Genomic DNA, 27,892 nt, shown 5'->3' with positions numbered 1-27,892 from the left:
GAAAGAGGCATTTCCCAGGGTGAGAGCGACTGATTCATGTTAGCTCACTGCCTTCGTTCGCCATGGAAGAATTCCAGCATGAGCTGCTCACTCTTATTGGGGGTCTGATCTGCTTCTGTACTCTGGTAAAATGCATCAGATTTATGAAATACGTTTTCCCACATATCTGGAGTGGTTTGCCTCAGACTTTCTTTCGGTCGCTGGGAGAATGGGCAGGTAAAGGAAACTTCTTCATCTTCTTCTTGTAACTAAGTGGTGGATTGTTACCTTACTAATCAGGAGCAGCTGTTCTTGCATTTCCTTACCCTTCAGAACAAAACACGGTTTCCAGTAGGTGTGGTTTGCTTAATTTCTTTTGTTTTCTTTTAGTAACTTAGAGTTTATGAGCCTGAAGGTTTTGTGTAGTTGGGGAGAATGGAAAAATAGTCAAACTGGTAACAGCTCACTCAACTGGTGTGTAGATGTGAATTCTTTCCCCATTCCTGCTTCTGATGTTTTTTCTGTACTGTAAATGCTTTTGTTTTAATAGCATTGCCTATATCCTCATGTTCCTGATATGTGAAGCAACTCATTTATGTCTAGCCATATGGTCTCCACTTTTCAAAGCAACTTTTCTTTGTTCCTGGTGACATTGCTCCAATGTGTTTTTTCCAAATTGTTGACCTACCCTTAATGGTATCATTAACAATCCAAATCTACTCTAGCCTAAAAACTTCAAAGACTGCAACCTGGCAGTACTTTTTTAAAGACATTATGCATTCTCATAAAATAACAGAATGTTTAATAAACACCTTCTTCTTCCTACTGTCATTGATGTTTTCTTAATCTTGTTAGATTATGAAGCAAGAATGAACAGGTACTACAGTTTCTGAGCTCCTGGGCTACAGATGTCACTGATGGTGGCATCATGTTAAAAAGTGACCTGACAACAGACTTGTGCTTCGTTCCTTTCCCCCACATTAGAGACTTGATGTGACTGGATAGAACACATGTTTAATAAGCATATCTCGCAGTAGATTAGTAAGAAATGAAATCCACTCCTGTGCAGAAGACTTGCCTGAATACCAGTTGCTTCTGAAGCAATATGTAGGTCTCATTTTGATTTAAGTGAGGCCGGGACCTGTGTTCTGCGAGTGAGGTGAGGAGCTGTATATGGAACTTTCTGTGTAAAATCCTTGTCTCCACTGAAGGTTAGGAGACTTCTTTCCTTTAGTGGACCTTTTATGCTCTGTCCTTTTTATTAACATAGAGTCTTCTGGACCCAGTGAAATTCATAAGGCTTGGATGATTTGCTGTATCATGTGGCACATGAAATCCTGCGAATCATGAAAATTAAAGTTGGCAGGTGGAAGCTTGTTTCCCAACAGACTCTTGCTTTTCATTTGCGAGTCTGCTAGAAAGCTAAAGATCCACTGCTGTGTCACTGATGGGTCTCTTTTCTCTGCGAAATGAGAGTGATTACTCTTCTGTTGGCAACAAACCTAACCATTCAAAATCACCTTGCTTCCTCGATGTCTCTTGCAATTTAGAAGTCCTTAATCCACGTTTTTTTGATATTGGCTAGTTTTCGATTTTGCTCTGCAAACTTGCCAGGTTTACCTTGGAATTGCTTCAGTGCTTTCCTTCTTTATTTATTTATTTTTATTTCTAAGGTGATAAGGATTTTCTTCCTATAGTTCCTCTTTGATATCTGTTTGAATAACGTTTAAAGTTCAGGTTGCTTTACAAATACTGAAACTTGTTTACTTTCCCAGTAACACTAAATTCAAAGTCCTGAGTAGGACAGCTCTGAAGGAAGAGTGTTTTATAGATGGTGGCAAGTTTGCTGTGATGTTTCCTTACAGAGACCTTCCTCTAAGAAAGTGTTATATCAGCTTTGGTCACCAGTTAGTCCTTATCTCCTACCATTCTGCCACAAGCATAAAAGTCAAAAATGTCCGAAGCAGAACTTGTAAAAATATGTATATGGGAGAAAATTCTACCACCTCTTAGGCAGTTGACTTGTTACTTCTCGTTGACCCCATTGAAAATGAGAGTAATAACTACTTACTGTATCAGATAGGTTACTGTGGGGAGGGATTTGCTTTGAAGACAAGAAGTGCTAAATGAAGTAACAAGAAGATGAAAAGGTCACAAGGAAATAAATTTTGAAAAAAGATTGATTCTGTGCTTCAGTAGAAGCATTTAGGTTGCAATGTTCAAGACATGCAGATGGTAAGGATAAAAGAATTCAAGAAAAAACAAGCTAAAGCAGAGCTCCAAATGTAATCTTTATTCTTTTTACTTTCTCCAGTGGTCACAGGAGCAGGAGATGGGCTTGGAAAAGCATATTCCTTTGAGGTAAGATAGGTTACTTACCACTAAGTTTATTTTAACAAAATGGCAATTGCTACCCCTTCATCGGTCTCTGCAAGTTAGCAAAATTATTCTAGGATTCAAAACCACTGTGACAAACATGGTGCTAACCCTTCTCCCCTGTATGTGCAGAATAGCATTAATCAAGTTCTGAAAGGAGACTGGTGCTGCATTTCAGAGGAAAGTCATTCATGCCTCAATGGTCTTGTCAGACCAAGGAAATAAAATGAGTAATCCAGAAGATTTCACATTGTCTGTCCAGGGTAGGAAGTCTCCTAAATTGTCCTTTTTTCCCCAGTTTTGCAGCTAACCTGTGTTTTAAGTTGCAGTGGGCTGGTCCAGCATTAAAATACATAGTATGATTTTCTAGCCTTTACACGTGCAAACACATTTTGAAAGATATATCTGAAACAACAAATAAAGGACAAATCTGTACAAATTAATGTAAACTACAAGTTATGGAAATTATAAGGAAACCTAACAGTTTAAATAAGAATTGATAGGTCTAGGAGGCTGCAGGAGGAGAGAGGAGTTCTGTGTTGTCCCTGTAGCTGCTGTTGTGCAGTGCCACTACAGCAGTCCCTTTCTGTTCACCTGTGCTAATCAACACTGAAGGCAGCGTGTCCTTGTACTGTCTTGTACCAGCCTTGCTATTAGTGATAGTGACTGGATGGTAGATTTTCTCTTTGGTCTTCATTCAAAAATGGCTCCCTGTCTAGAAGTTAAACAGCAATGAAACATGAGTTGTTGTCTTTGGAGCTGAGGTGACCAGGTGAAAATTAGCAGCATGTAATATGCAAGAGTTTAGGTCCGATGATTTCTGCTCATAAATTATAAAATATATCTCACAGGAAAGGAAAGTGAATTGGCTTGTTTAAGGACCTTCCTCATCATTTTTGTTACTGGGGATGGGAATACAATAACTACTTTTGAAAGTGCATTGAATGTAGGAAGGACGAGGACAAATACCAGGTATTATAGTTTGACATTTGGCATAGCTGTGGTAAAGATCACAAGCTCTCCCATGGGAGAGGAGGGAAAATGTTGCCTTCTGTTTACTCACTGAGTAGTAACGAGCAAACAGGTAAGGGTGTGATGAATATATAGGTCAGGGGAGAAAGGGATGTGATCGAGACAGGAAGAGGAATTGTCAGAAATGCTTAAACATTTATTTAACACTGTGACTCTGGGTGTAGTCTCCTGTACATGCAGCTTGCTGAACTAACTTTATGTGTGAGCACCTGGTAATACTTTATCCATGTGAAGGCTGCAGGAACCTGTGAATGTCTAGATCGGAGCCTCTGTCATTGTTCTGCCTCCTTTGTGCTGTATGGATTATGCAAGAGTAACTCCCATTTAAAAGGCCAACTGTAGCAGGCGAATGGCTGCTTTATACCATGTGAAAAAAACCAACAACTACTGTGTTTTTAAAAAAAAAACTTGGCTAGAACTGGCTAGGTTTTGTGGAACATTTGCTCATTATTTTTGGCTTTTGTGGGCTGACTGAGAGACATTTTTATCCATGTTGAGATGTACCTTCCTCCCCAGGTGGTCCCTTTGATTGAAGCTGTGCTCAGCTACTGCTCTGTGGGCCAGATCCCAGTCCCGCACCACATGAGCTCATAGCTTGGCATGTCATCTTGCTGGCTGAGGTCGAAGCACACACTTGTGTGTGACTTGTGGATAAATAAGTCTGACCCTGCTGTTTTAATATCTCTGTGCCTTTGGAGTTTCTGGCTCAGCACTGCTGTCTTACTTGTCTGATGTGTCAGGGTACAAAATTCTCTGATGTTCTTCTGGCATAGGTTCCTGTGGTGTTACAGGCTGATGTGAAGGAAAGCCTTGTTTGATGGCCAAAGAGTCTGTTCTTCCAGAGTTTGAGCTCTGACACTAAATGATTAATTTCTTTCTGACATCCTGAGCTCAGGCATGGACCGATAACGATTCACAATTAATGTAAGGGCTCCACACTCGTTGATAGTATATGGTACAGGAGACTAAGGAGAGCAGTTCTTGCACATTGGAAGCCTAGTGTGGTGTGGCTTTCTCTGGTATTTTATGTGGAAATCCCAGTAGGTGGTTCATCACGTAAAACCAAGCAGACTGAGGTCCAAGCAAAGATTACAATATTTACTGATTCAGTACCCTTGTTTCCAAGGTTTGTGGCCAGATACAGGTCTCTGCAAAGTCTATTAAGCTCGAGAGCTGGCTAGGGCTGTGTGTAGAGCCCAGCAGCTGTGAGGTCTCAGAACACTACTTTGTTGGTGCCAGGACACAAACTTTTCAGAGCAAATTATTGTCCCTTTGGTTCCCTGAGCTTGTTTTGAGAGGTAAGCACACACAGAACTTCAGCTTATCTCTTCTTCATGAAAGTCCAGGCTTCCATGAAGGCTCTGTCTGTATTTCTAGCACTTTTGGGGTGATTTTGAAGGACTGACATTCTCAAGCGTAATGACCCCAACCTTTTAACTGACTGCTGTGATGTCAGAGTACTGGGATTTTGGATCTAGTTTGCTAAACTTATTTCAAAAGCCAGGTTTCTGTTAGATTTGCCTCATTGGTTCTTGGGCTGATGGGGTTAAGACTCACCAAACTTAAAACAGGGAACAAAACCAAGTCAGCTGTGAGGTGCTGCTAGGCTGTCACATCTCTACTCAGCTGTTAGTATTTCAGGTAGTTGTGCAGTCTTGTTTGGTGTGTTTTAGCATCTGTTACTGACTTAGCACCTCAAACACATTTGATTTATGGACGAGGCCATGCCATACTCTGAGATTTATGGTTTAGCTTCTACACACTTCTCATTTGACGTCAGGGCACAAGCAGGATGTTGATGGCTCATGAAGTCACCATTTTTGTTATTGTTAATAGTTCATAAGTCTCTTGTAAGTCAGGCCAGTGCCTGTATTTAATCAATGTTTTAGCAGACCATTTTTAGACAGGCACGGCATTCATTCTTTAATACAACAGTTTCTCAAATCTTAACTTTGTTTCATTTCCTGAAATTGTGTGTGGTATTACCAGCATACATTACCAGTAATGCAAGGTAAATATGACCTGAGTTTTCCTGCTCCAGTTGCAAATGTATTCTAATTTCTCCATTTGGTCTTGGATTTATTCCTGGAAATCCTACTGTTCTACTTGTGTGGCACAGGTGCAGAGCTAGCAGAAAGACTGCAGAATCATTCTGCCCTGTTTTCTCAGTTTTGGTCTGCTGGACTGAAAAGGGGTGAAAGACTTGAATCATAGGGACCCTACAGATCTGAACCTCAGGCAAGGAAAGAAAAGGAGTGAAGGACTGGGGCCATATCAGCACAATCCTGGAGAAAAGAGAGTAATTGCTTTTGTAATAGAAATTTATCGTAGGCAGCTACGAATTCCATAAAGCATTATTAGGGCTTTTAAAATATTATATCTAATGATCCATGTAGAGTATAGCCAACTTGTCAGGATCACTGTAATAGTTACATGCATGGTTTGAATCTAAAACCTGTGTCTTGCCTTTCACAAAACTTTATTGTTTAAAAATTCACCTCAGTCTGAGCTGCAAAAACACTCCAGAAAATGCAGTGACTTTGTACTAATTTAGTGTAGGTTTGAACTTTTAAACCATGAGTTTGTGAGATGTCAGAGTGCCGATCCTGCTTGATCTTTCTTTATTACTATCTCCATTTCTAAACGTTAGGTTGTCATAACTCATTATGGCTGGAGTCGGTAATGATTGTACATTTTGGCAGACTGAGGTTCAGGAGCATTTTAGTCCTTTACCACTGGGAGTCAGGGTTTCCTAACCCAAGCAGTTTCATGTTACACAGTGCTGGGAACCAGTGCTTATTCTTAACTGTGAGGGAAAATACCATGCTCTGATGTGAAGACCTTTGTGCGTGTTTAGAAAATGCTTTGTATTAAAGACGGCTACACTAAAAGTTAACTTTCTTTGAAATGTGGAAGTGATTTAACCTTTCCTGTGGATGGCCAGGAAATACATTTCTAGGGGCAGTTCTTTTCATGGGCTTGAGAGTGCATTTGAATCTCATGGTAGTTACAATGTCCTGCAAAACCTCTTTCTAAAAATGGTGCACATTTGCTATGTGTGTGATAAACCAAAAAAGTGTAGTCAGTTCTATATGCTCTTTTGCCTTGAGAAATGGCTGCTACAGCCTTATACTTCTGGTTAGTGTGGTATACAGCAGCAAGGGAGAGTCCTCTCACCTGGTGGTTAATAATTTTATAAGATTGCCACAAACATGTGCTTTTAGCTGAAATACAGTGCACTCTTAGCAACAGGAGTAATTTTTTACTTAGGTTTTAGGAGAGATTTTTCTACCAAATGAAATACAGAGACATGGCTGAGACGATATCGAGAAGTCCAGTGAAGCAGAACTTTGTTTTTATGTTGTACATGACGTGGCTGATATTTGTTTCTGGGTCTGAAGGCCAAAATTAAAATAATCCCCATCCAAACGCCTCCAAATGGCAGAAAGGAGCAAGTGACCGTAGAAACGCAGACCGTGACTCTGATTGGAAACAGCTTCAGTCAAGCTCATTGTAGACAAAGGGATATCTGCCAGTATGTAGGCAATTAGAGTTCTTTTCCTGAGAACTTCGAATGTAGTCCTTAAAACAAGCTATTGAAACTCTTCTGAGCATCTAAGTCTGTGCAGGTCCCTTTGGAGCACTGGTCAATTATGTTAGAGGGTGATCAAAAGCACAGAATTGTGAGCATGGTCTTTGTGCTGAAAATGCAAATGGTTGTGGCTGATGCATTTAATAGACGGTCTGTCCCTTGTTCTCTCCATGTAGTGACTTTTTGAACAAAGGTCCTTTTTCCTTAACATCCTCTGCATTGTTTCAGAAAAGCCCAACAGGACGAACTGTTTCCTTCAAGTAGGTTTAAGGAGAAAGCGTTGCAGTGAGTCAGCTGTGGAAATGAATGAGTCTTCAGTGTGTGGCCTTCGCCGGTTAGTTTCTTCTTCTAAGAAAACCTGTTATTTTCCGATGACATTGGCTTTGTCTTTTGTACTGACTAATTTAGCTCTCTTTCTCCTTGCTCTGACAGGCATTTTTCCAGTTTCAGCTTTATCTTTCCTTTCTTTATGCACACAACTCCCTTCAGCTTCCACTTGTTAATAACTTAGTTTCAAAAGCTGGGGTCATGTTTCTCTCTCAGGCTTTGCCTAAAATTCTTTAACTGATGGGAATGGGAATGAGAGCCCTCAGGAAAACAAGAGAAAACCATTCTTTATTTGTTCTGCATTTGTTCTGCATATAGTAATACCAAACTGACTATAAATGGACTGCTATGTTGAAATATGTTTGCAGCTATAAACTTCAACTATTGCCAGCATCTTTGTGGATGTACATTGGTGTAACTGTATTTTGGGGTTTTATGCATGAACTTCACCTTTTTTCCTTGGTTTCAGGGTGGTTTTTTTTGCTAGTTTGCATCTAAAGAAAAAAAACAATAGTTAAAGTTCATCCTTCTTGGCCTGCAACAGATTTTATTTCTCTTAAAAAAATATTAATAAAGTCCAAATCCTTTCAAACTCTTGAGCCTTCAATTCAATATGCTTGATCTACTTCCTCAGAGTAAAAAAATGTGAGGGTGGAAGGTGGTGTCATAAAATGACTAGGAGATGATCAACATATTTGATCTCCCAAATCCAAGTAGAAATAAAAATGTGTTTCTGTGAAATGTCATGTTGCTTTCATTCCCTGCAGACTTTCATTTATTTGAGATTGGCTTAGATTATTTATTTTTGTTCATATTATTGGGGCTTGATTTTGTCCAGTGTATTTTTCGTGTAAGGGTTCAAGATAGTACAGTGAAGGAGATGTTTTGGAAGACTGTTAGAAGATTGATTATTGTTTGGTTTGGTTGTTACCTGTTAGGCAGGTGACAGATGAATGAAAGCAATTTAAAAAATCCATTATTGCTCTTATTGCATAACTGGAAAAGATTGAAAGATTCTTGTCACCTCACAGTTTCCTAACAACTTTTATATTCCTCTCTTGTAGCTGGCAAAACGTGGGTTAAATATAGTTATGATAAGCAGAACTCTCGAAAAACTGCAGAGGGTAGCCTCTGAAATTGGTAAGTATTTGTCTCAAATTTATCTTCCTGTTTAGCAAACTAGCTTTACAGGGATCTGGAGATCTCTTCCCTTGATACAGTATCCAGTACAGTAAGGTCCCAGATTATTACCACCCCAGGTATTGCTCCAATATTACAAATAAATTTTGGTATTCCTGTGTTGCTTGAACCCTTCTAGTCGTGGATCACTTAAAAAATATATGCTATCATTCAAACAGCACAATGGATTTGATAAAAAAAGTGGATGTGCGTTCTTTACTGGCTTCAACTGCTCTTAAAATCTGTAAATAAAGAAAAAAGAGATGTAATACTAGAGTTGTTGGAGGGATCTGTGGAACAGTTTATGCTTTGGAAAATAAGGTTGCCTTTAGGCTAGTTCTTGGAGCATAGCAAAGGAGGACTGAAAATGAAAGCAAGGTACCTGGCTTGGGTTTGGTTTGTTTGTTTGTTTGTTTGTTTAAGGTTCTTAAGTTACATTTGGCTTTCGATAAATGTGTCTTTAGAATGAAAGTTTGCTTTCTTTTCTTCAAAGGAAATTAACCACTTACCCTGGGGAGTGGCTTGTTTAAATACGTTGAGGTTAGGATTTCTTTAGGAGTCAAATGAGTTTATATCCTTCATTAACTTTAAAGATTGCTGTAATCAAGGTTATTTTTTCCACTGTCTCTTTTTACTATAAGTTTCTTCTATCCACCAGATTCCTTGATTCACAGGTTCTTGTGGTAAGTATGTGTCACTCCAAGACTACACCTTTGTGAGAAGGGCTTGCCTTTAAGCAGGCTTAGCAGCTGACTCCAACAGAGTATCAAGTCCAGAATAGTTACCTGCAGAGAGAGCAGTGCACATCCCAGGGATGTGGCAGACTTGAAGTGAGTGAAAAAGTGTGTGACTTCTGAACCTGCAGCTACCAAAATCAAGGACTGGACCCTGAAATTTTCTGTCCAGTTTCCCTCCCTTCTTTACCAAGGATAGACTTGTTTTCCCTTGGGAAGCAAGGGAAAGCTATCAGAGGAGAAAAGCACCAACTCTCTGAATGTCATGTCCGAGAGACCAATGTTGACTATGGCCTACACTAGCTCCTCTTAAGTAAACAGCCATAAAAAAAAATATTTCTATGGGAGTTAGGTCAGCTCTGGTGTCATTGCTACATTTCTTTGCAGCTAAATTGCAATAGTAGAAACCTGAAGAAAAAAAGGCTAAAGAGTTTTTATAGTTTCTTTGCATTGTAAATGTATAATTAGAAGCTAAGAATGAAAACAATAAGATTCCTGAGACTAACATAGCTAAGTAAAGAAAAAAAGTGGTGGAGGGCTGGAAAGATGACATACTGTAAATTCCTCTGCACTATGATTTATTATAAGGCCATCCACTGGCCACCTTCCTAATTGAGGCCACACTGTGCTGAATTGTATAGCAGCATGTAGTGAAGAACTTGACATGTCCTGAAAGGTACTGCTGAGGTGGCCTACCCTGCAAACACCCCTACGCCTTGTGCAAAAGTGACCTGTGACTTTTTGCACATGAGGAAGCTTCACTGAGTGCAGGAGTGTTATCCATGTAATCCAAGGTGCAGGGAGGTGGATGGTGTGACCCCAGCGGCTCAGGCTACACTGATTAGGTTTCTGCTCTATGTTCGTCTGGGTTGTGTGCATAGAGTCTTCCCCCAAAGGTTGCTGAAATTGGTGGCAAATCCCAGTGAGATCTTTCCATTGTTTTCAGTGGGTTTTGGCAGAAACCCAGAGTGACTCATCTGTTATTTATTGTGTCAGGTTGGAAATGAGTGCATAACAACAAGTAGATGGCACAAACAAAAGGAAAGAGAGGAAGATATAGTGATGAAGAGCATAGAGTATCTGACCTGGAGGCCACTAAAATCAGCAGGGAGCTCTAGATGTGGGCTTATGTTAAAGCTTTGGAAATGTTCCACTGATTCCAATTTTCAGACTCAGGCTTTACTGTAATTAAGCTAAGCGGTCATTGGGAAGGAATAAAAGTTAAACTAAGTGTGATGTTATGTGAGTAAATGAACAACAGAAACCAAAAATGAAGCAGAAACTTAACCGGAATAATTGTACTGTTTTCTAAATTTTGCAACTCTCACTGACTTTTTCTTTCTGAACTGCTTAAACAAGCAGTATCTTTCTCCAAGTGGCTATCGTTACCATAGACTAACATGAAAGGATATTACAGCACAGAGAGGTAGAGAGAAAAATTTTGTTGTAGGCTCTGTAAATTTGTTGCAGGATTGGACACATTACTGTTGTTTCATTTTTCTTAAAGGCTACACCATGTATCTGTTTGCAATCAGTTGGACACCATAATTAGAAGACTTGCCTCCCTTTTCAAACTGATGCTGTTATTTACCTAGTCATACTGTCACGTGCAGTTTGAATACTGAATAATGTAAATTGAAAGTCTAAACTGTGTGTATTTTCAGAGATCTCAGTGTTTGGCTTTCCAAGTCCTGTGGGCCACAGGTGTGCCTGAGAACAGCTCTTGGAGCTGGAGCAGGCAGAAATCCACAGTAAGAAAAGAATCTCTCTACAGAAGAACTAGAATGGAAAACCAGATTTCCATCCACTCAGACTGGAAAGCTCTTTTAGAATGACATAAAAGATAACAAAATAAGTCTTGTGGAGGGTAGACAGAGAGAGGACCAATACACCAGCTATACTGCACATTGAACACATTTAGTACAGAGGTTGTGAAACATTTATCATCAAACCATAAAACCAGGAGATTAGAAATGATGGAATGTTATTAACTGCACTCCTTTTTTATTTCTTCTGCCTATATTTCCTAAACAAGCTGTACAGGCAGAGCTGGGTCCTGACTGAAAAGTTATACCTTAGGATCTATTTATATAACCAAAGTCTGCACTGTTTGGCTGTTAATGCCAAACCAACCAAAAAGCCACTTCTGTAAGACATAGAAATTATTCACAACAAGGGTGATGGAGGTTTTCTGGGTTTGGTGGTTTTTTTTTTTTTTGGTTTGAGTTTGGGTTTAGTTGTTTTTTGGATTTTTTGGGTTTTTTTTTGAGGGGGAGCAAGTCTCTATTTAAAGAAAGATAAGGTGTATGATCCTCAGAAAGCAGTAGAAAATACAGCTCTACCAGTTAGACTAGCTGAGCATGCGGTTAATGAATTTGGATTTGGTGAGGCAGGAAGTATTTTATCCACCTCTCCCTCCTGAAATTATTCCCATTAATACAGAATAAAGCAGTGAATAAAAAAATCACCCCACACAGTTGAAAACCAAATGTTCCTTGCTCCCACTAAGACCTGTGAAGGTGCTAATTCATTTAGCTGTCCCCCCTGCTACAGGTTCAGTTTCTTATCTGCAGGACTATGTCCTCTGCCTCTTGTCCTTCTTGCTCTGAGAGCTAAGCGAGTAACAAGCTGAGATCAACTAGCATAAAACAACTCACTTGGCATATCCTTCCTTCATCCTCAGAGGCTGCTAAAAATGCCTGTTGTGTCTTGCTGATCCCTTGAGGTAAAGTATTGTTGCTTAGGACTATTTTCCCAATATGGGCTGCTACATAACAGAGCAGTTGAGGGCCTTGACCGATTTTCTTGAATGCTCTGGTAACTAGTAGCAGTTCCCATGGGTTGTGTTTTTTTTTCCCCCACCCGCTGAGTTTGTGTTCTCTGGTATCTTCTATCATCTTTTGCCATTCTGCTTTTACCCTCATTCTTTTTGTTTCCTCTCTGTTTTCCTGTTATTTCTGAAACTGAGTTATCTTATATTTTTGAGGAGACACATTTCTCCAGAAGGCTTTTGAAATGTAGCCGGAACTTGTGCTTTATAATCGAACAGAACTTTTTATATTTCTCCCCAGTCTTAAATCTTTTTCTTAACCTCTTTCTGTTGTTAAAATAAGTTCTCATTTTGCTCTCCTCTCTGCAAGTTTCCACTGAATACGAATGCCATCTTAGCCTGAGTGCTTCTTTCTACATATTCAAATTTTGCTGTAGTACTTCAAAAGTCTCTCCTCTTTCTACAGAAACAAGTTCTTGTGTCACTCGGGCATTCATTTTGCTACCTCAGGTTTTCAGAAGATCTTCATAACTCGCTAAATAGAAAGGGAAAGTTTCTGGCAGACTGCATGTCCTAACCAACTTCATGCTTCATCGTGATTTATTCTCATCTTGGTAAATTTCAAAAGGCAGCACATTATCCTGTCTGACAAGTGGGATTCCCAAGTAGTCTGAGGTCAGAAGGAGTTAGATGTAGCCTTCTTAATGATAGATTTTATAACACAATGGATTAAACAACTCAGTTCAAGTTTTTAATTTTCCTTAAATTAGTTTTCTCGTCATTTTTAAAAAAGACAATAGCCTGTCCTGATGTTTGAAAACCTAGGCTTTTTGCTTCTGGCACACTTAGAACTTTTTAAAAGAGAGAGAATGGCAATGGCTTGTGTCTTCAAAGACTGTCATAAATCTTTGTTGCAGAGAGGGAGAGACATAAGAAACATTAGAAATTATATTTTGGCTCTCTCCTTTGCAGAATTGTTATCATTTTCTGAAAGGGCTATCCCTGGATAATTCATTTATCAGCATGATAGCTTTATTGTTGTTTAATATATTGTTCTATTCTTAAATGAGACAGAGAAAAGCCACCTGGAGTACTTGTTTGTTGGCTGACAGTACTGGTTGCAGTAGTACAGTTCTGTACAGACAAGGGGATGCAAAGAAAGTCCAAATAGTTTCTTTGATCCTCATTTTTATGTTGCTCTAGTTTTGGCTGCCCTTCTGATTGCCCGCATGAAAGATGGCCACAACATCACTACACATTTTAAGACTATCTCATTTTGTTTATAGAGCTCTTTAATCAGAAGGTCACTGTAGGTGTCTGCTCCAGCTGTTGCTCTGTTCTTTCCCACTCGCTGCATTTATACCCACAATGTCCTTTTCTTTATAGTCGTATCATGACCCCAGCCTGGGACCACAAGGGGGTCATTTGCCACTAGAGTTGCTTTTATAGGTTGAAGGTTCAAAGGGTGTTTTGTCCCTTTCATACATACAACTGCAGCTTGGAAAAAGGGCAAGAAAAACGGCATTCCTTCCTCCTTTCTTCTGTCATGGAGACAGGTGTCCTCTAAAACTACACACAAGACGCAGCCTGCATTTCAGATCTGGAGTCAGAGCGTCTGCTTTTTCCTCAGACTGCTTGCATTACTTGAGTACTGTAAGTTGGTCAAGACATGCAGTATATCGAGGGGCAAGCAGGCACAACTGACAGGGAACAACTTTCTTTCATCCTCCAATGGAGGCTCCATTTTGTTGCAAACTGGCCTGCTGGACCCAAACCCAGCTTCCTGCCAGCCTTGGTCTCCTGCAGGAGCTGGTGCAAGGCCTCTTCCTAAGTTCTGACTGTACACTAAGGAATGAGGCAAGATTGCTGGGTAGAAATCAGTGAGTCTGATTCCTATTCAAAGCAATGTTCTCTGTCTCCTGTATGATAAAATCAGGCTTCAAACAAGCAGAGACAGTCTTCCAAACAGGATGCAAAGCAGATTTTCTGCCATCCGTGTGCACCTGAATTTCTGCCACTTGCAGGGAGTCTGCAATCTGATCATCTATTGACATTTCCAAGCTTTGCCTGTCGCTTTTTCAGCAAAATTCATCTGGATTTCAGGTTACCCATAAAACTTGAAAGCAGGTTTAGTAACAAGAATTTACAACATGAACATCTAGTCAGAAGAGACCTTATTGGGCCCCTTTACAGGAGAACCTTGCCTTTAAAAATGAGTAAATAAGAGCTTCTACTTCTTTTCCTCATGAAACTTCGTTGAAAATATGAACAGCAATGTATCAACTGCTGAGAAAAATGGTAATGTACAGCTGGGCTCCACTCCTGCATAGAAATGACACTGGAAAAATCATACACATTTCCCTTTCCCTTCTGTGTAAATTGACCTTGTAAAATTTAAGCTATGCCCTCCCTAAAATGCCTTTTAGTCCTGCAAAATCATGGGGAAGGTTCAGTCTCTCAGAGTGCAAAGGCCGAAATAGGAGAGCAATGGTTTGAAAATAATACAGAAAATATTGCATCACATCCAGCCCAGTTTTCCCCTCCTCCTTTGTAAAAAGATATGCTCTGCTTGTTAAAATGTTAATCTTATATATGAAAATGGTTTAAAACCTTTCTGCAAAACTGTGCTTATGTAAATGATCTGGCACCCACATTCACTTGTGTAGTGTATGCTGACTGTTCATTTTTAAATATTATGATAACCAGGGGAAGAAGTCCTGTGTTGTTTTTTCTCTTTCTTTATTTTTTTTTTTTTCTTACTGAAGGACCAAATGGTGTTTAGATTTTGTGAGGGAACTTCCATTGATTTCAGGGCATAAATTGATCCTGTATTTGCCAGGCCATTTCCCTGAAAAGAAATGAGTACAGTGAGAGTGTTTTGTTTGTGTTGTAGTATTTCTTAAAGTAAGAAAGTTGAAACAATTGCTTAATGTACAGCAGGCATTACTAAATGAGACACCTGATTGTTTCTGTCATTACTTAATTACAGCTCTCCCTCTTTCTTTGCAGATGCAAAGGATTTTTCTATTTTTTTTTTTTCTTAATTACAGAGCAGGCCACAGGTCAAAAGGTGAAGGTTATACAAGCTGATTTCACTAAAAATTCAGTATATGACAACATTGAAAAATGTCTGCAAGGCTTGGATGTTGGTGTTCTGGGTGAGTCATTAAGGTCTGTTAATTGAAGAGTATTTTATGACTGCAGTGTATTAAACAGAGAATTGTATAAATGATAACAACCTGTTAGCCAACGCTTAAGACCAAGCATACAGCTGCCTAATGCATTTGAGCATTACTTATCGTGAACAAGTTTTAAAAGTGAGCTAGGATTCTCCAAAGGCTTCCTATTTTTCTGTACAGTGGCTTCTTTACGGTGAAACCTTTATAAGCAGCATCCAGCTTGTGGGGTAACTTCTTCCTTGTTTGGCCTCAAAGAGTTAGTTTTCACTATTGGTTGTTTTACAGCTGTGTGCAATTCTTATATTCAATCTGAAATGAGCCTGTTGCTGACACTAATTCATATGATCCATGCAGCAACAAAGAAAACATATTTTTTGGGGAAGTTCTTGTTGTTTTTGTTTTTTTTTTTTGTAGAGAAAATCATCCTTTTAATAGTGAAACAAATGGATCAACAACATAACAGAAACAAACAAACAAACAAACCCCCAAACTGTAGCAACAGACTGCTCTTCTGTTCCTTGAAGTCAGCACTGATCAGTATCAATGACTTCAGTGAGAACAAGACTCAATGCTAAACAGCATTTCTCTTCACATACAGCTCAAAAGCTTCTGGGTCTTGATGAGAATCCGTTTGTTTAACTAGCTGAACTATGCACTTTGTCTAGATTTGGTTCTTATCATTGTATTTCCTTTGATTAGTTAACAATGTTGGAATGCTTCATAATCCTCTTCCATGCCGTTTCCTTAACGGACCAGACATAGATGAGGTAGGATTGCTCTGTGGGTTTCTACTTCCAATATAACAATGAGGAGTTGTAATTCCATTTAACAAGGGACAGACTGCCCCTGCTACAATCAGCACGTGTTTAACCGTTCAGTTGAATGGAAAAAGAACTGTGCCTGAAGGAGCATATTTTGATTTGTTTTTAATGCTCAGAAGAGCTTGCAAGAGAAAAAGAATGGTAGATTTCAGCTAAACTGCAGCAAGCAACCAGTGACAGAGGGGAGAGAGCACAGCTGGCCTGGGATCAGCAGCCCCTCTGGCTCACTCCTCACCTGTAATGTAGTGGGGTCCAGCCTGGCCACAGTCACAGCTGAAGTGTTGAGTTCTTGTTAGTATTATTAAAACTTACTTTCTTCGGAACACTATTGCTTAAGTATGCAAAAAAGTGAAAAATGTAAAGCTCATTTAAACATGGTTTGCCTTTTGGGGGGAGTTAATTTACACACGCAGAATAGTTTGACAGGATTAAGAGTGTGATCACGTTTTTTCATTGCCTTATTGATATTTACCTGAATAGTATAGCTGTGAAAAAATTTCTAAGTGTATTTCTTGCTAGCACCTGTGTTAGGATCCATTCGGTCTGCATATCGTCATCTATCACAGATCAGAGATCCCCAAGCAGGCTGCCTCTCTCAGAGCTGCAGCTGTATGATGGCATCTCTGCTGCTGCTACTGCTATGACTTGTGTCTGCTTGCTCGTCTTGGGAGAGTATCTCTATGTGGCAGTGCTTTTGCTGCACAGACAGTTTACCTGCATCACTGAGAGCCACTCAGTCTCTGCCTGGCACATCTGTAATTTGTTGCCTGTGTGCATGCAGCGTGGTTTGCTGGTGCCACCACTGCCTGGTCACCAGGCTTCCGGGTTTTGCCAAATGCAATGACGTGGCTGGGCAAAATGTAGGGCATGGAATTGAAGGGATGCAAAGCAGACTTCAATGCCATGTTTAAAATAAAATGAATCAGGACTTACCTGCCTTTGAGTATCTCACGTCATAGGCACAGTCAGTGACAATTTGAGGCTAGCTAAGCAGATCTAAAAGCAACTGCCTTGCTGGAAAGCTTTTTGGTTGGAATTGCTAGCTTTGTTACCTAGACAAGCTATGAACTCTCTGAATTTAAGTATGAACTTACTGGTTTTTTGCTTCCTGCAGAACCTCGTCAACTGTAACATTATTTCTGTTATAAAGGTATGTGACACACTCACATAATGTTACATCTGTAATGTATTTTATTGGAAAAAAAATTAGTTCCACACGAGAGTGATGAACTAGCTTTCCCACATGTTTTAATTTAATTTATCAGCAGACAGTAATTTTCAGCAGGAATGTCAGCATTATTTTAAGGACCCCATCTGTTTTTACTGCCTATGAAATATTTTGATCAGAGCTGACTGGAAACGTTTTGACACAGTTGCTCGGTTGAGACACATAGTTACACTGCAGCTGAAACGTTTTGCAAAAACATGTTTGTTTTGGTAAACAGGGAGATTTGTTTCAGAATCGAAATCTCCAAGGCAGGAAGATCTGCAGTTTGACTTTTTGTGTTGTACTTGCATTTTTTTTGTCACAATTTTGTGTCAGCGCACGACAGAAACTTAGGGAGCTGACTCCCAATTCTGTATTGTTACCTCTTGGTGCTAATTTTGGTTGGCTGCTTCCCTTACAAGAACAGTTAGTATTTCATGCTTTCCACTTCTAATTAAGACTTATATTGCTCTGCTGTTTGCAAGTAGCATGAACAAGAGCAGAACAAGAGCTTTGTAGTTCATCTCAACCTTGGCTAATGTCTTTCTAAACATGACATTAAAATTATTAACAGATGTTTGTCTTTCTTTGGCTAGCAAACTGTACATCTCAAACTTGTACTGCTGCTTAATGACTTCATATGCTAAATCATGTCGTATCAGTCAATTGAAACAAATTCTTCCATAAAGTAGTTTGGTGAACTTTCTGCTCCTAGTTTTTATTCTATTTATTCATCAAAAGAACAGAAATATCTGCAACACCTGCATGCTATATATATGCCTCACAAAAACAGGAGAGCATTTTGTGCCTTCTTGGTCTGATTACAAATGGTTTCTCCTTTTATCATTTCCCACCTTACACATACCTCAGAATCCACCTCTTCTGCTTCACCAGGGCCTGGGGATTCCTTTCTCAAGCTGCCGCAACCATGTCCTTCTCAGTCCTTCACAAACATTTACCTTCCCCCAAAATATGAAGAAGAAATCATACTCCTAACCAGCATTCCTTATGGTTAGGTCCAAATAGTCTTTAAATCCCCCTCTCCCTGCCTTGATTCCTTCTAGGATCCTGCTCACCACTTCTTTCAGTGGGATGCTCAAGCTTCAGGTATTCTTGGCTCCCACAGATGTCAGCGGGATTTTCAGCAGTGCAAAAGTGGGACCTTTCCTCATGTTTTCCACTTGGAAATTCCCCTTCACCCAAGCTGATGTGACTCACCTGCATTGTCATTCTTTCTGAAAATGAAAGTCATCAACCCCACCGTGCTCCTACTATCCTGTTGTGCACAATGACACTACTGAAAAAAACAGGGAATTAACAAGGACTGAATTAAGCTGCATCATTCAGTTTCACTACTTTTCATTGCTGCCCTTTATAAGTTAGGTCACGCTTTTATCCTGAGAAGATTCATACATTATGTATGTTTTTACAGAGAGTCAATAGTATGAGTATGAATTTGCTAGGGACTGAGGCTTACTGTCAATAGTACTCCTCAAATACTACAAACAGAAGCAGATTTCTTACTTAAAAATGGATTTACTTGCACTTCAAATATCATAAGTGCGATTAAGACTATTGTTAAAATAAGAATGGATAATTAAATAGCTAACATCAAAAAAGATCCTAAAGCTCTTTTTGGAGGCGGAAAAAAAGTTGTCTGTTCATGATTTTCTTCTATTTCTGATCCAGGTAGAGCCAGAAGTGAAAATGCAAAACCACTATGACAGTTGACATTCTCGGTTATAATTCAGGATTGAAGAATAAAGAAATTCAGATACTGTTGAAAAACTCTGGATAAGCATAAGATTTTCACTGCTTAGAAGACTAACCTTTGAATTTTTTCTGTCAATTCAGATGATTTGCAGGCCGTTAGCATTTCTGAAATGTTTTCAAAAACTTTGAATGTGCCACATTTTAGCTATTTGAACCCTATGCGTATGGCTGGGGCTTGAGCAAGTGGAAAATCTTGTGAATAAAACAAGATAGGCTGAAAAATGAAATCAGAAAGAGGAGGAATAGATATAATTCTTAACATACTTGTCTTACAGATGACAAAAATAATTTTGAAACAGATGGAGCCAAGGTAAAAATACTGTTTTCCTAGAACTTTCAATAGCTTTTAGCTGCTGCCTCCTGTGTATTCAGTGGTAGCTATGCTTTTTCATTCTTCTGCACTTCACAGTATCACAATCAGTAAGATTTCTTCTGTTGCTGTTAGTGCTGTGTGAATGAATGATAAGAATGGCCACAAATTGTCTATCAACTGTAGAACAAGAGAGAAAATATAAAATATAGGTCTGTGTCCACTAAAAGCATGCAGGTGTTGCAGAAATAAAATGGCATGTGATGGGTCTCATTAGGCAAGAAAGAGCATTTGAATGTGTTGCCATATTCTTCCAAGAATGGTGGCTGTGCGTGGAATAATACTTTTCAAGCTCTGGAAATACCTGTACTACTTCAGAGAGATTAATTCAGCTATGCAATTAAGGATCCCTTTTCTCCTTTTAATACAGTTTGTATTTTAGACATGGGGATCCTTAAACCAGAAGTTAAAGTCTTCAGATAGAGTTTCTAAAAACCATCGTTAACTACTGCGTTTTAGAGGCCAGTGCATGCTTTTTGTTTTGGCAACAAAATAAGCTCTTACTGTTTAATCATTTTGTTTTGTTTTGTTTTTCCTTGTTGTTGCTAAAAGAATTGGTTTTAGTGATTTGTACAGGGAGTTGTGAGTAGGGAAGCTAAAACAACAAATGCATGGAGCAGGAAAAAGAATGTGCTGGCTAATGAGCAAAGGGGACCTACCAATTACTTAGAAGCATAAAATCTTTCCTCTGATGGAATTTTTTGCTCTGTTAGGTGTACAATAGCATGTACAATCTTCCCATGGTTCCGATTGCACTGGGCATTTGAATTTAACTTATGACATTGTTGCTAGCTGGTTTAGTCTTAATTGCATTTAACTAAACCGTAAAAATTTGGTCTTTTGAAAGTATAATAGGAGAGCTATGCCTTCTGGGGGAAAAGGTCGTTTTCCACTTGTGCAGGCTTTACTGTCAAATATAAACTGAATGTAACTGTTTAAATTAAATTTCAGACAGAAAGGTCTTATTCTGAATCTGTCCTCTGGTCTGGGTACTTTCCCTTGTCCTTTATACACAATGTACTCAGCTTCTAAGGTAAGTCTTTCACGTTGCTTTATAAAGAAATCCCCACCAAGTGTTTACCGAAGTGTTTGCATCAGCAATACAGGGCCAGGTTTTCAGGACATAAATCAGTGTTGCTCCACTGATGTGCGATGTAAATTAGCACTAGCTGGGAACTAAGAATCAGTGAAGCCATGTAAATGAAATCAAGCTGAAAATATGTCTGATCATTTTTGCCTTTGATTAATTTGTATTATACCAGTGCTCACAATCTGTCCCGTTCCGGGAAGTGATGACTTTTACTGGCTTAGCTAATTCGCTCAAAACTGTAGATGCACAAAAGTGCTAAATTTTGCTTATGAAACTAAGGATAAAATTTCTGGTAGATGGTAGCGAGTTGCCTGATTTCTCTTTGGAATTTTGCTCTGAATCAAAACCCCAGAACTTATAAAAATGAGGAGTCAAAAATTTTTACTGAAACTCCAGAAGCAACTTGCTCAGCTCAGGTTTGCTTCAAATGAAAAATTCTAACAATATTTGCTTGAACATAGCTAAAGTTCAACTTGGTAAGAAAAAGCTAGTTATTCTTGGTAATAAAGTCTAGTTTTCCATTTCCTTTTTCTCTTCTTAAGTTTCTCATTACTCAGAACTAGAACTACATTCAAACCAGACAATTTTAATTCCTTAAAAAAGTTAATAATGTTTCAAAGTGAAATGGTACATTGGTTATATTATTTTGACTGTTTTAATTCTTGGGTATCTTTTACCTTTGTTTCTTTTTAAATGGACTTTTTTTGCAATGGCCTGAAACTATTTTACTTGTCAGTATATTGATGTTTCATGCAATGTCATGACACTATTGGTGTTTAAATTGTAAGACCTGTTAACTGATGGCTTTGAAACACTGTTATTTTTTTTGCTTAGTAGGACTTTTATATTTCTAACTACAGAGGAGTGATCCAACATTGTCAAGTTTCTGAGTATTTCTCGAAGACCTAGTTCCTAAAAGTCTTAAAAGAATCTTAACTTTTAGACAAAGAATTTAGTAAACACATACTCTTCATGACGTGAAGAAAAACTTAGAAAGACAACCCTCAAAGGCTGAAGCTACAACCTCCCCCAAATTCTCAAATACTTGACTTTAAGAATCATATTTGTAGGTTATGCTAATAGGTATAGAATCATAGAATCATAGAATCATAGAATCATAGAATGGTTTGGGTTGGAAGGGACCTCAAAGATCATCTAGTTCTAACCACACTCCCATGTCAGGGACACCTTCCACTAGACCAGGTTGCTGAAGTCTCCATCCAACCTCATCTTAAACATCTCCAGGGATGGAGCATCCACAGCTTCTCTGGGCAACCTGTTCCAGTGTCTCACCACCCTCAGGGTGAAGAACTTCTTCCTTCTATCTAGTGTAAACCTGCCCTCTCCCAGCTTCCAACCATTACCCCTCATCCGATCACTACACTCCTTGATAAAGAGTCCCTCCCCACCTTTCCTGTAGGCCCCCTTCAGGTACTGGAAGGCTGCTAGAAGGTCTCCCTGGAGCCTTCTCTTTTCCAGGCTGAACAAGCCCAACTCTCTCAGCCTGTCCTTGTAGGAAAGATGTTCCAACCCTCTGACCATCTTGGTAGCTCTCCTCTGGACTTGCTCCAACAGCTCCATGTCTTTCTTGTGTTGGGGGCTTCAGAGCTGGAAGCAGTATTCGAGGTGGGGTATCACGAGGGCAGAGTAGAGAGACAGAATCACCTCCCTCTACCTGCTGTCCATGCTTCTTTTCATGCAGCCCAGGATGTGGTTGGCTTTCTGGGCTGCAAGTGCACACTGTTGGCTCATGTTCACCATATCATCCACCAGCCCACCCAAGTCTTTCTCCCCAGGACTGCTCTCAATCCACTCATTGCCCAGCCTGTATCTGTGTTTGGGATTGCCCTGACCCAGGTGCAGGATCTTGCACTTGGCCTTGTTAAACTTCATGAGATTGGCCTGGGCCAACCTCTCCAGCCTGTTAAGGTCCCTCTGGATGGCCTCCCTTCCCTCCAGCATGTCAATCACACTACACAACTTGGTGTCATCAGCAAACTTGCTGAGAATGCACTTGATGCCACTGTCCATGTCGCTGACAAAGATGTTAAACAGCACTGGTCCCAGTACCGATCCCTGAGGAACACTGCTTGTCACTGGTCTCCACTCAGACATCAACCCATTGATTGCAACCCTTTGAGTGCGACCTTCCAGCCAATTTCTTATCCACCGAGTGGTCCATCTGTCAAATCCATGTCTTTCCAATTTGGAGACCAGGATGTCTTGTGGGACAGTGTTGAAGGCTTTGCACAAGTCCAGACAGATGACATCAGTTACTCTTCCCATGTCAATTGATGCTGTCACTCCATCATAAAAGGCCATCAGATTCGTCAGGCAGGATTTTCCCTTGGTGAAGCCATGTTGGTTACCACCAATCACCTCCACATTTTCCTTGTATCATAGCAGAGCCTTCAGGAGGATCTGCTCCACGATCTTTCCAGGCACAGAGGTGGAACTGGCTGGCCTGTAGTTGCCCGGGTCTTCCTTTTTTCACTTTTTGAAAATGGGGGTGATGTTTCCCCTTTTGCAGTCAGTGGGCACTTCACTGGACTGCCATGACTTCTCAAATATGGTGGAAAGTGGGCTAGCAACTTGGTCTGCTAGTTCTCTCAGGACCCATGGATGGATCTCATCAGGTCCCATGGACTTGTACACCTTCAGGTTCTTTAGATAGTCACAAACACACTCTTCACTTCCAGTGGGTGGATCTTCCTTCTCCCAGTCCCTGCCTTTGGCTTCTGCAGCTTGGACAGTGCAGCTAGAGCCCTTGCCAGTGAAGACTGAGGCAAAGAAGTCATTGAGAACCTCAGCCTTCTCCATATCCCTTGTGACCAATTCTCCTGTTTCCTTCTGGAGAGGGCCCACAGCTTCCCTATTCTTCTTTTTATCACTAACATACCTATAAAAGTTTTTCTTGTTACAAGAAAGTATACACTGAGTTGGATTTTGCTCCCCTTTTTACTGCGAGGGAAACGGCAGTGTAAGCGTTGAACTGGGAGGGTAGGTGTGGCCATGTGAAACAATAACTGGAATAAATGGGATTCAGGTATTTATACCTCTGCATTTTCATAAATGTGACAAAGCTTTCAGCTCAGTCTGCAGCAGTACTTGTTTCAGTACTTTTGGGCCAAGCGAGGCTCCATCTTTTCTGGTACTTGCCATTGCTCATGTGCACCAGCAGAAACTGAGTCTTGAAAAGTTCATTTCTTTGTTTATCAGCACTGCACGGTGCCTTAGGTTGTGTGATGCTGTCATGGTCCACTCAGTGGACTCGTGATGGTTCCTTTGCTGGGATCTTGAGATGCAAAGTTACAGCCGCCACGCCAAAGGGGTTTGCTTCAATCAAACAATGAAACTTTATTCTTTGCCCGTTAAGTGGCATGTAATAAGTAAAGAGGGTGAAAGGAAAGGGAAAAGTAAAGTGAAAAGAGGAAAGAGATCGATAGCTACCACCATGAGTCCAAGGCGTCCCTATGGTCCGAGGTCCAGGTAGTGTCCCGCTGGTCCTAATGATTGTTGTGGGGAAAGCTTCCAAATTTCAGTTGCTGAGGAGCCCTTTTCTATGCCAAGTAGCACACCTTGCTCTGCCTCTGTATCTCCGTCTCTTCTTGGCTCCATCGATGCTGATCGATTCTTCTTGATGACGGTTCTCAGGCTCACCGCTGGCACCAGAGAACGGCACAGCACTCTTTAGCCAAAACAGAGCTGTCTTGCCTCCGCAAGGCTCCCTCTTTCAGCTGTTATCTCCCCTCACAAGGTTTCTAGAAGGGAGAAGCAGATAGCAGCATCTCTTACCCTTTTGCTGTTTCCTGCCAGATGAACAAGTTGCTCAGCTCTTGTCCTTGCTCTGTCCAGGGCATCATGACCTTACAAGCCTGGCATTCCGTTCCCGGCATCAGCAACTGCATTTCAGGCAGGCCACTGCAGATGCATGTCAAGATGTTAGCCTAACTTTTGGGGTACCTTATTGGCCATGTCCCTGATGACAAGGTTGAGACAACGCTGTTTTCGGACCAACTCTTGCAGATGCTTGGCCATTTTTGTTAAGGATCTGTTTGCGCATATTTGTGAGCATATGTGAAAGTACTTAGTTTCCTATGCTAATGTCATTTTGTTTTGTTTTATTCTAGGCTTGTATAAGCAACTTCTCCAAAGCACTACAAGCAGAGTATAAGGCAAAGGGAATTATCATACAGGTGATGCTGTATCTTGCCATATTTGCCTTCATTTAAAAAAATCCTTCAAGAATATCTGAGATGCCTAAATCTGTATAATGTAGCTGGCCTTGGTGAAGTGCTGGGTGATGCTGTCAAAGCTCTATCTCCTCCCTGTATGCAGCTTTTTTGCTTATTCCACCATAGTAGCATTACTTATTCCACACAGTTCCTTAATCTATTGCAAATATCTGTTATAACTTGTCAGATGCTGTGGGATTCTACAGAGTAAATGGTCTTATGTAAATGACATTACACTGTTATTATGATTTCTTATTTCAGGTAGTGACTCCTTACGGTGTTTCTACACCAATGACAATGTACCAAAAACCCGGTCTTATTACAAAGACGGCAGAAGAGTTTGTTAGAGAATCACTGGATTATGTCACCTTTGGAGATGAGATTTTTGGATGTTTGGCCCATGAAATGCTGGTAATCGAATTTGATATTGTGTAAATGGGTCCCAAAGACTGAAACAAGGCTGTCTGGGCTCAGCAGGTTCTTTTGACTGATTTCAGAGACCTTAAGCTTGGACATAAAACAAGAAACAGTGAATAGGTTGTTAAGGCTAATATGGCACTGGTACACTACGAAGGGAGGAATACACAAGTAAAGCATAGTGGTATCAACACAGTGTGGCTTTCTCCACTTTTGTGTCTTGAGCTGAGCTCAGTTTGCCGTCTGGTTAGTCTGTAGCTGCTTGTTTTCATGACCTTATTAGGAATAGTTCTGAGACCCCTACTCCTTTACAGAAATTGGCCAGCAGATTCAAAAGTTATTAGTGGGGAAGGGGAAGGTCATAAAAACAGACTATGCTATCGTATAAACATCGTTTCCTTAGGATACCAAACTAACAAAACAAAATAAATATTTATACATGGCAGCTGTTAATGATGAGCATTAAATGAAAGTATGGAGAGAACAGATTTGCTGGAACCTGAGAGAAATTAACATTTCTTTCTAAGAGAAACATACATACTGCAAATATAAAGTAAAAGCTTATGCATTTACTGTTTTCTATGACCTTTCTGAACAGTCAGTTAATTTCTTTCAAGAAGTTTCTATAACCCTTTGCCTTTGTATTGTTTTTGCTTATTATTCTGAAGGCATGTGTCCTGCAGTTCATCCCTTTATGGGTATTCCACAGCAACAGACTTCAAGAAGCAGTCCTGCACGCTTTTACCAATTATCTGAAGAAGAGGTGGAGGAATCCATAACAGAGTCATTTTTTTCAGACGATGTGCAATGGGAAACCCCAGCAGGATGAATTTTACTGTGCCTCTGTGAGTGTGAATGTCGAAGAAATCAAATCATTTTGAGCCATAGCTCCATCCAAATCACGTATCAAGTGTGAAGTGATTTGATCCAATGAATCTATTAAGTAAATTCATTCCTGTCCCTTTCCAAAGACCATAAAATTTGCTAGAGCTGGTCCAGTGACTTCTGTGGGCCTTAGATAGGTTCTAAGAAATTTATGTTACTATTTTAACGTAAGTTTGGAGGCCACAAATATTTACGGATTATTTGATGTTCATGAATAAAACAATAATTTGCTTTATTTCCAAACTTGTTCAAAGTGTATTTTGATGCTTTCACTGAGTGTTTTGTGTCTGTGGTTTCTTCTGAAAAGTCAAGGAAATTTAGAAGAAGAAAAAAAAGAAAGCTTTCAGGGTGCAAAGTGCACACTTGACCTCCGGAAGTCTGCAACCATAAAAAATGTATTTATGTCCAGAGCCTTTGAATGACTTCATCCTGTGCAATATCTGATATAGGCTGGAGGAGGAGGAGCATAGGCAAAAGATACGCAGTAATTCTACATTCCTGGATGAATCCAGAAGGCAAACCTTTTGATTGTAGATACCTGTGAAGATCATACTGGGTACTATTGAAAGGCATTTCAGGGACAATGCAATCATCGTGGACAGTCGACACGGGTTGCAGTCCTTCAGGAACAGACTGCTCAGTGTTGGCCCCCCACAGGGTCACAAGTCCTGCCAGCAAACCTACTCCAGCATGGGCTCATCTCTCCACGGGCCACAGGTCCTGCCAGGAGCTTGCTCCAGTGTGGGTTTCCCACAGGGTCACAGCCTCCTTCAGGCATCCACCTACTCTGACATGGGGTCCTCCATGGGGTGTAGGCAGATATCTGCTCCACTGCCCATGGGCTGCAGGGGACAGCCTGCCTCACCATGGTCTTCACCACAGGTTGCAGGGGAATTCCTCTCCAGCGCCTGGAGCACCTCTTACCCCCACTTCACTGATCCTTGGTGTCTGCAAAGTTGTTTCTCTCACACATTCTCACTTATCTCTCCAGCTGCAATTTCTGCTGTGCGGTAACTTTTCACCTTTCTTAAACATGTTATCACAGAGGCGCTACCACCATCACTGATGGGCTTGGCCTTGGCCAGTGGTGGGGTCTGTCTTGGAGCCAGCTGGCACTGGCTTCATCAGAATAGGGGAAGCTTCTAGCAGCTTCTCACAGAAGCCACCCCTATAACTCCCATGCTACCAAAACCTTGCCATGAAAACCCGTTACACACAGGCGTCTAGACATATTGGAGCACTGGGCAATTATCAATGGGATGAAATTTAACAAGAACAAATGCCAGATTCTGTACTTGGGATGGAGGAATGCTGGACACAAGTATGAATTGGGAGAGAAGTACCTGGACAGCAGCCCTGCAGAAAGGGATCTGGGGGTGCTGGTGGACAGCAGGCTCTGGTGGACAGCAGGCTCAATAGGAGTCAGCAGTGTGCCCTGGCAGCCAGGAGGGCAAACGGCATCCTGAGGTGCATCAAACACAGCACAACCAGCCGGTCAAGAGGGGTGATTGTCCCGCTGTGTTCAGTGTTGGTGCGGCCTCACCTCGAGCACTGTGTGCAGTTCTGGGCCCCAAAATTTAAGAAGGATGTGAAAGTCCTTGAGTGCATCCTGAGGAGGGCAACAGAGCTGGTGGAAGGGCTGGAAGGCATGTCCTGTGAGGAGCAGCTGAGGACTGTGGGTTGTCTAGTTTGGAGAGAAGGAGGCTGAGGGGTGACCTCATTGCTCTCTACAGCTTCTTGAGGAGGAGAAGTGGAGAGGGAGCTGCTAAACTCTTATCCGTGGGATTCAGTGACAGGATGCACAGGAATGGTTCAAAGCTGCCCCAGGGGAAGCTCAGACTAGGCATGAGGAAACATTTCTTTACTGGGAGGTTGGTCAAACACTGGAACAGGCTTCCTAGAGAGGTGATGAATGGCCCATGCCTT

General features: G+C 40.6%; 1 protein-coding gene across 1 annotated transcript; it reads left to right on the top strand.

Moving 5' to 3' along the window:
* The first annotated feature begins 38 nt into the window (after positions 1-38).
* Positions 39-25,860, top strand: HSD17B3 (hydroxysteroid 17-beta dehydrogenase 3). Its single transcript, XM_086479961.1, has 11 exons — positions 39-216; positions 2,294-2,340; positions 8,371-8,446; positions 15,040-15,147; positions 15,868-15,935; positions 17,104-17,139; positions 19,245-19,279; positions 20,291-20,372; positions 24,560-24,625; positions 24,926-25,075; positions 25,750-25,860. Exons 1-11 carry the CDS (start codon positions 63-65, stop codon positions 25,858-25,860), a joined length of 933 nt encoding a protein of 310 aa, XP_086336087.1. The 5' UTR covers positions 39-62.
* The last annotated feature ends 2,032 nt before the right edge of the window (positions 25,861-27,892 follow it).

The sequence above is a fragment of the Leptosomus discolor genome, chromosome Z (genome assembly GCF_034619465.1).
Source record: "Leptosomus discolor isolate bLepDis1 chromosome Z, bLepDis1.hap2, whole genome shotgun sequence".
NCBI classification, from domain to species: domain Eukaryota; kingdom Metazoa; phylum Chordata; class Aves; order Leptosomiformes; family Leptosomidae; genus Leptosomus; species Leptosomus discolor.
This window is presented reverse-complemented; position numbering and strand designations above follow the sequence as displayed.

What these genes read in the sequence shown, in the direction of transcription:
- HSD17B3 (XM_086479961.1), top strand. Translation starts at nt 63, where the DNA reads ATGGAAGAATTCCAGCATGAGCTGCTCACTCTTATTGGGGGTCTGATC. An exon ending in GAGGGTAGCCTCTGAAATTG is followed by an intron (nt 8,447 to 15,039) that starts GTAAGTATTTGT and finishes TCTTAATTACAG; the next exon opens with AGCAGGCCACAGGTCAAAAG. An exon ending in TTGAAACAGATGGAGCCAAG is followed by an intron (nt 19,280 to 20,290) that starts GTAAAAATACTG and finishes ATTAAATTTCAG; the next exon opens with ACAGAAAGGTCTTATTCTGA.